This window comes from Heteronotia binoei, chromosome 6 (genome assembly GCF_032191835.1).
Source record: "Heteronotia binoei isolate CCM8104 ecotype False Entrance Well chromosome 6, APGP_CSIRO_Hbin_v1, whole genome shotgun sequence".
In the NCBI taxonomy this organism is placed as follows: domain Eukaryota; kingdom Metazoa; phylum Chordata; class Lepidosauria; order Squamata; family Gekkonidae; genus Heteronotia; species Heteronotia binoei.
The window spans coordinates 145,930,220-145,938,399 of NC_083228.1; the positions used below are offsets into that span (position 1 = coordinate 145,930,220).

The 8,180-nt window shown below is 45.5% G+C and overlaps 1 protein-coding gene across 1 annotated transcript in view; it reads right to left on the minus strand.

Annotated features, from left to right (window-relative positions):
* Nucleotides 1-545: 545 nt before the first annotated feature.
* The window catches only part of P3H2 (prolyl 3-hydroxylase 2), a 38,217-nt gene continuing 30,582 nt past the window's right edge, over nucleotides 546-8,180 (minus strand). The window contains exons 8-9 of the mRNA XM_060242754.1: nucleotides 7,061-7,201; nucleotides 546-819 (exon numbers count right to left, since the gene is read on the minus strand). Coding sequence (XP_060098737.1) covers nucleotides 727-819; nucleotides 7,061-7,201 — 234 coding nt within the window. The 3' untranslated portion in view covers nucleotides 546-726. The remainder of the gene's footprint in view (nucleotides 820-7,060; nucleotides 7,202-8,180) is intronic.

The window sequence follows — 8,180 nt, forward strand, 5'->3', positions numbered from 1 at the left end:
CCCAGCCAAAAGCAGCCTGACGCAAGAAAGGAGAGCCCCATGTGAGTGAGGCCTGCTTGGCCTGGCTAGAGATCCAGCCAGCCCAAACAGGCCTCGCTCGCCTGGGTCTCTCCTGGGCCGCCTTCCCCCATTCAAAAGGCCAGCAAGTCACCCGCCACGCAAAATCACATAAGAAATGGAGAAAGAGTGGCGTGGGCTTCTCCAGGGGTGAATGAGCGCTGCTGGGGGCGTGGCAAAGCCCCTGGTGGCTGGCTGGCTGCCCGCTCTCCTAATCCAGGGATTGTTATGCAGCTGCACCTCCTATTCAACGGACAAGATAGGTAGGGAGGAAGAGGGGGAACCCTCAGAAAGGTTGAGGAGCTGCACTCCGTTGAGCTCCTGCTGAATTTGAGGCCTGGATGGAAGTAAAACATCAGCAGAGAACCGTCTGGGATAAGAGGCACGGTGATCGGAGATTTCAGAGGAGAAGAGTGCCGGAAAATCCAACCAGAAGACCCCAGATGACCACCAGGGGAAAAAAAAAAGGGTGAAAACCAAACGCTGTGTCCAGGCAAGAGAAAGGCTTTATTTCTTTGGACTCCCTCCGCCTTTCCCTCCCTGGTCAGTCTGTCCGTGAACTTAGACCGAGGCTTTGTACAAAAATAAAAGGTTCTGATAAGATTTTTCAAAAACAAATATTAAATAAATATATAGATTTATATTCCGCCGCGTGTCCGTGGGCCTGGCTCATAGCTCGTCCTTGGGGTTGATGCCGAGTTCGCCGGGTCCGACGTACTCCTGGTTTAACGTCGCCATGACTTCGTCGGCTTGGATCCGCTCCTGGGGAAAGGAGAAACGAAAGGTGTAAGACAGGGGTGTCAAACATGCAGCCCGGGGGCCGAATCAGGCCCACAGAGGGCTCCTATCAGGCCCCCGAGCAACTGGCTGTCATCTGCTTCCTTCTCCCTCTCTCTTACTTCCTTCTGCATCACAGCTTGCTTTGCAAGGCTCACTCAATCGCACAGAGCAAAACCTTGATTTACTCCATCGGTTGAGGCTCGTCTCTCTCCTGGTCTCCTGGGGAGGGTGGGAAAGAGCTAGAGTCTCCTTTGCCCAGTTCCCTGGATCCCATGGGAAAGATACAAAGAAAGCACCTTTAAGACCAATAGGTGCCAATGTTTTAAGCATGCTTCATTTTAAGGGTGTTTTTTTTTTTAAAATCTTTTGTAGTGTTTGTGTCCTTTAAAAACTTTATATCTCTGCTACCTAATCTTAAATAGGTACACACATAACCCGGCCCACACTGACAAGGTCTCGTTTATGTCATAACTAGAATGATTACAGGTTTGGAACACTTTCCCTATGAAGAAAGGTTAAACCGCTTGGGGCTCTTTAGCTTGGAGAAACGTCGACTGCGGGGTGGCATGATAGAGGTTTACAAGATAATGCATGGGATGGAGAAAGTAGAGAAAGAAGTACTTTTCTCCCTTTCTCACAATACAAGAACTCGTGGTCATTCGATGAAATTGCTGAGCAGTCTGGTTAGAACGGATAAAAGGAAGTCCTTCTTCACCCAAAGGGTGATTAACATGTGGAACTCACTGCCACAGGAGGTGGTGGTGGCTACAAGCATAGCCAGCTTCAAGAGGGGGTTAGATAAAAATATGGAGCAGAGCTCCATCAGTGGCTATTAGCCAGTGTGTATATATATAAATTTTTGGCCACTGTGTGACACAGAGTGTTGGACTGGATGGGCCTTCGGCCTGATCCAACATGGCTTCTCTTATGTTCTTATGTGACTCAGAGTGTTGGACTGGATGGGCCACTGGCCTGATCCAACATGGCTTCTCTTATGTTCTTATGTGACACAGTGTGTTGGACTGGATGGGCCTTCGGCCTGATCCAACATGGCTTCTCTTATGTTCTTATGTGACTCAGAGTGTTGGACTGGATGGGCCACTGGCCTGATCCAACATGGCTTCTCTTATGTTCTTATGTGACACAATGTGTTGGACTGGATGGGCCGTTGGCCTGATCCAACATGGCTTTTCTTATGTGACACAGAGTGTTGGACGGGATGGGCCATTGGCCTGATCCAACATGGCTTCTCTTGTGTTCTTCTGTGACACAGAGTGTTGGACTGGAGGGGCCTTTGGTCTGATCCAACAGGGCTTCTCTTATGTTCTTATGTGACACAGAGTGTTGGACTGGATGGGCCACTGGCCTGATCCAACATGGCTTCTCTTATGTTCTTATAACAAATGAATTCTACACCCCTGGTATAAGAGATAGGGAATGGCGGGGGGGGGGGGAGGAGAGGGGGAGAAGACACAGCAGGTATCAATTCCCAGATCAGCTCGATTTGAGACCAGCACCTTAGAGCATAGGAAAGTTGTTTGGTCCTTGCACCTGTCAAACAGGTTTATTATGCTGTATGAACATAAGAACATAAGAGAAGCCATGTTGGATCAGGCCAATGGCCCATCCAGTCCAACACTCTTTGTCACAGAAGAACATAAGAGAAGCCATGTTGGAGCAGGCCAATGGCCCATCCAGTCCAACACTGTGTGTCACATAAGAACATAAGAGAAGCCATGTTGGATCAGGCCAATGGCACATCCAGTCCAACACTATGTGTCACATAAGAACATAAGAGAAGCCATGTTGGATCAGGCCAATGGCACATCCAGTCCAACACTACGTGTCACATAAGAACATAAGAGAAGCCATGTTGGATCAGGCCAATGGCCCCTCCAGTCCAACACTCTGTGTCACATAAGAACATAAGAGAAGCCATTTGGATCAGGCCAATGGCCCCTCCAGTCCAACACTCTGTGTCACACAGTGGCCAAATAAACCAGGCGCCATCAGGAGGTCCATCAGTGGGGCCAGGACACTAGCTCCCCCAAGCACCAATAATACAGAGTGTGACGGAACCGGCCCGATTCTGCCTTCAGACCCGGTCCCGTCAACTCCCTATTGAGTCGCCAACTCCTGGAGGGAGCTATTTCTCCGTCAGCCACTTGGGCTCGCTGCCACCACCTGCAAGTCTAGGGGTTCGGATTGAGAGTAACAGGACTCCCAATCCCCCTCTCCAGCTCTGAGGCCAGGCCTCAAGGTCCTCTGCCACCCTGTACTTGGGTATCACAGAGACCACAGCACTTCTTCGGGGAACCTCTGGAGGATTGGCACCTTATCCAACCACAGGCCTTTCCCTTTTCCCCGGGGCCCCCTTCATAAAGCGTGGTCTAAAGCGGTTGGGGATCTATGTGGTACAGAGTTTGACTGCCAGCATTCAAAACAGTAAAAATATTTAATTAAAAGAGAAAAAGGAAAGGAAAGGAAAACAAAACAAAAGGAGTTGCATGTAAAAGTTTAGCACAGCACCCGAACAGCAACCAGCATGACAAATAAAAGGTGGATTTAAACGCATCCTCCAGTCCCTGGTCTAAACTTGCCCTGCCTTGTGGATGACTTACTTGGTCTGACTGCCTGGGGTCCTCTTCCTCTTGAGTAGGCCTCTCCCACAGTCAGGAGCCCACAGACTGACAACCTCTCTCTTTGAGGGCCAGCTGAGAACTGACCTTTTCCCGCCTCACTCCAATAAAACAAAAGAACTTCCTGCCCCTCTAGGAGGCTCTCCCCCCTAGAGTTGATGGTTTAACTCCGGAAGGGAGTGGGGAGTGAAGGGAAGGCTAGGCCCCAAAGCCTGCCTAGCAGTTTCATGTTCCCTCCCAACTAAGATGGCGTTTCTCCACACAGAGCATCGCTGCCCCAGAGTTCCATCTATACCTTGGCTATTATGCTAATTTGCTGCTCAACCTCTACCTATATGAATAGACCGGCAACTTCCATTTCACTGTATCTGAGGAAGTGTGCATGCGCCCAAAAGGTCACACCTTGAATAACACTTTGTTGGCGTTAAAGGTGTCACTGGGCTCAAACCAGTGTTATCTCAGCCACTTCCCCAAGGGGGCAGCAACGCTTAATGTATCTGAAGAAGTGTGCACACCTACACACACAAAAGCTCACACCTTGAATAAAACTTTATTGGTCTCAAAGGTAGATCCAAGCGGGCAGCCATACTGGTTTGAAACAGTAGAACAAAGTAAAAGTCAAGTTGCACCTTTAAGACCAACAAAGTTTCATTCAGAACGTAAGCTTTCGTTGCACCAAGGACACTTCCTCAGACAAGGAATCAGGTACCATGAGCAGAGCTACAAATTTATTTATTTATTTTCGCTGATTTATAAGCCGCCCTTTCCCGTGATGGGCTCAGAGCTGGTCGGCAGCGGTTTAGAATGCAAAATGGTACAAATTGAAGATCCAATGACAGAATAGTACAATTAACAAATTGAGCAAACCTTTGATCAGGGTAGCCTGAGCGTGAGAAACCAATAAAACAATAAGATGTCAAAATGTCTGTTAATCACTCTATTGTTATAAGCCTGGGCCAAAATGAGGGCATTTCTTTCTCAGAAGTTTTCCCCATCCAACTAATTTACCTTTTAACATGTAACATACATACAGTTTGCCATTAGAAGAAAAATACATTAAAAATATAGTGGAAGATGGGTTTACTATGTGTAGTGAGATAAAAAGCCAATATTCCTTATTTGAGTATGTCAATACGGCTAAAAGAGAAATACATTCTGAGAAAACTTCTTTCTCAGAAGTTTCCCCCATCCAACTAATTTACCTTTTAACATGTAACATACATATAGTTTGCCATTAGAAGAAAAATACATTAAAAATATAGTGGAAGATGGGTTTAGTATGTGTAGTGAGATAAAAAGCCAATATTCCTTATTTGAGTATGTCAATACGGCTAAAAGAGAAATACATTCTGAGAAAACTTCTTTCTCAGAAGTTTCCCCCATCCAACTAATTTACCTTTTAACATGTAACATACATATAGTTTGCCATTAGAAGAAAAATACATTAAAAATATAGTGGAAGATGGGTTTAGTATGTGTAGTGAGATAAAAAGCCAATATTCCTTATTTGAGTATGTCAATACGGCTAAAAGAGAAATACATTCTGAGAAAACTTCTTTCTCAGAAGTTTCCCCCATCCAACTAATTTACCTTTTAACATGTAACATACATATAGTTTGCCATTAGAAGAAAAATACATTAAAAATATAGTGGAAGATGGGTTTAGTATGTGTAGTGAGATAAAAAGCCAATATTCCTTATTTGAGTATGTCAATACGGCTAAAAGAGAAATACATTCTGAGAAAACTTCTTTCTCAGAAGTTTCCCCCATCCAACTAATTTACCTTTTAACATGTAACATACATACAGTTTGCCATTAGAAGAAAAATACATTAAAAATATAGTGGAAGATGGGTTTAGTATGTGTAGTGAGATAAAAAGCCAATATCCCTTATTTGAGTATGTCAATACGGCTAAAAGAGAAATACATTGGATAGTGACAGAACAAAATAGGATTCAAGTTTCACCTTTAAGACCAGCTTAGTTTTATTCAGAACGTCGGCTTTCGTGTGCTCTCTAAGCACGCTTCAGCGGACAAGGAATCCGGCACAGTGAGCAAAGCCACACATAGCTGGTAGGCCGTGGCTCAGAATGCAAACTGGTACAAATTTAAGATCCAATGACAGTATAGTGAAATTATCTGGTAGGGAGTGGTTTAGAATGCAAATTTAAGATCCAACGACAGACTAATAAAATTAACAAATTGAGCAAATCTTTGATCTGAGTAGCGTGAGCACGCAAAAGCAATAAAACAGCAATATGTCGAAATTTTGACAATGTCTGTTGATGACTATTGGATAGTTATGTTCTTGTCCACCTAATGTTCTCCCAGCCACCCCCTCAAGGTGGCAGCAAAACTTAATGTATCTGAAAAAGTGTCGGTGCAAACTCAAACTTTGTGTAAACTTTTGTTGGTCTTAAAAGCGCCACTGGATTTAAAATCCGTTTCGGCTGTTGCAGACCTGCCCTGTGTTCTTTAGGAGTCCGTTTCAGACAGGAACTCTATTGGTCTGCACTAGAACCGTTGTTGGAGGTTGGATTGATACCCCTTTCTTCACTCAAGTCTCAGAGCGGCTTCCCATCTCCTTCCCTTCCTCTCCCTACAACTGACACCCTGTGAGGTAGGCGGAGCTGAGAGCTCTTTCGAGAACTGCTTTTGAGAGAACGGCCATGAGAAAACTGTGACTGACCCAGGGTCGCCCGGCAGCTGCATCACGTGGAAGAGAGGGGAATCAACGCTGGTTCTCTGGATTAAAGTCTGCCGCTCTAAACCAATAACCCAAACTGGCTCTCCACAATAATGCAAGAACATAAGAGAAGCCATGTTGGATCAGGCCAATGGCCCACCCAGTCCAACATTCTGTGTCACACAGTGGCCAATACACACACACACACTGTGGCTAATAGCCACTGATGGACCTCTGCTCCATATTTTTATCCAGTCCCCTCTTGAAGCTGTCTGTGCTTGTAGCCGCCACCACCTCCTGTGGCAGTGAATTCCACATGTTAATCACCCTTTGGGTGAAGAAGGACTTCTTTTTATCCGTTTTAACCTGACTGCTCAGCAATTTCATCGAATGCCCACGAGTTCTTGTATTGTGAGATAGGGAGAAAAGTACTTCTCTTCTCTACCCTCTCCATCCCATGCATTATCTTGTAAACCTCTATCATGTCACCCAGCAGTCGACGTTTCTCCAAGCTAAAGAGCCCTAAGCGTTTCAACTTTTCTTCATAGGGAAAGTGCTCCAGCCCTTTAATCATTCTAGTTGCCCTTTTCTGGACTTTCTCCAATGCTATAATATCCTTTTTGAGGTGCGGCGACCAGAATTGCACACAGTATTCCAAATGAGACCGCACCATCGATTTATACAGGGGCATGATGATACTGGCTGATTTGTTTTCAATTCCCTTCCTAATAATTCCCAGCATGGCGTTGGCCTTTTTTTTTTCAGAGTTTCAGGCTGTAAGGTGTCCAAAGTAAAAGCTTCTCTTGTTAGACACAGAATAGCCTGGGCGGACCTTTTCAAGAAACCAACTTTAGTGCAACCCTTCCCGTCCAAGTGCCCCAACAATTGAAAACTCACCAACTCCCGGTAGAGCGGATTAAGGGTGAACCACAGTGCGACTGCACACCGCTGGCCCTTGGTGACCGCCTTCACGCCGTGAGGGTTCTCTCCGCCTGATGAAAAACTGATCATTCGCCCGCACTTTGGTTTGATGGAGGCCTGTCGAGCAATCAACAACATCATCTTTGTCACGACACTCAAGTCATAGAAAAGGCCTCCAAAGTTGCAATCCTTGAGGGAAAGATTCTTCTCAGAAAGCACCAGAATATCTTAAAAGAGTTGCTTCAGGGAGTCTCTTGAGTGTCTTTCCCCCATTTTTGCCTTCTTTGTGGTTGCCCTGCCCCAGCCTAAAATAACCCTACATTTTGAAGCTAATCTGGCTGGCGACACCAAAGAAAGGGCAAAAATCCAACCACCACATGGAAGAAGATGTTGTGTTTATGCCCTACCCTTCACCCTGAATTTCAGAGCAGCTCACAATCTCCTTTCCCTTCCTCCCCCACAACAGACACCCTGTCGGGTGGGTGGAGCTGAGAGAGCTCTGACAGAAGCTGCCCTTTCAAGGACGACTCCTACGAGAGTTCTGGCTGACCCAAGGCCATTCCAGCAGCTGCAAGTGGAGGAGTGGGGAATCAAACCCGGTTCTCCCAGATAAGAGTCCGCAGACTTAACCACCACATCAAACTGGAATTGGATACCTAAAAGGTTGAGGTAACAAGCATAGATTTTTAAAAAAAAATGAAGTTATCTTTAATAATACAACACACGTTAAAAGTTCATCAAAAACAAAATGGGCCTTTAGGTAATTGTGCAGTACACACGGCATAAAATGCAGTATATACACTTTAGTAGGACTTACTGGAACCAATAAACTAATGAAATTAGACCAGACACATTTTGGCTAAAAAAAGGCTTTCTTCAGTGGTACCAATTTAATATCACGTGCATGCTACATGAAGGAATCTGTACTCCAGAAAGTCACGTAAGCTATTGTGGCAGCATTCCAAAATATACAGAATCATAGAGTTGGAAGGGACCACCCCCCCCCGGGTCATCTAGTCCAACCCCTTGTACAATGCTCAATGCACAGAAATACTCTGTGGGAGTGTTACATCTGGATCCTGACTTTTATAGCCAC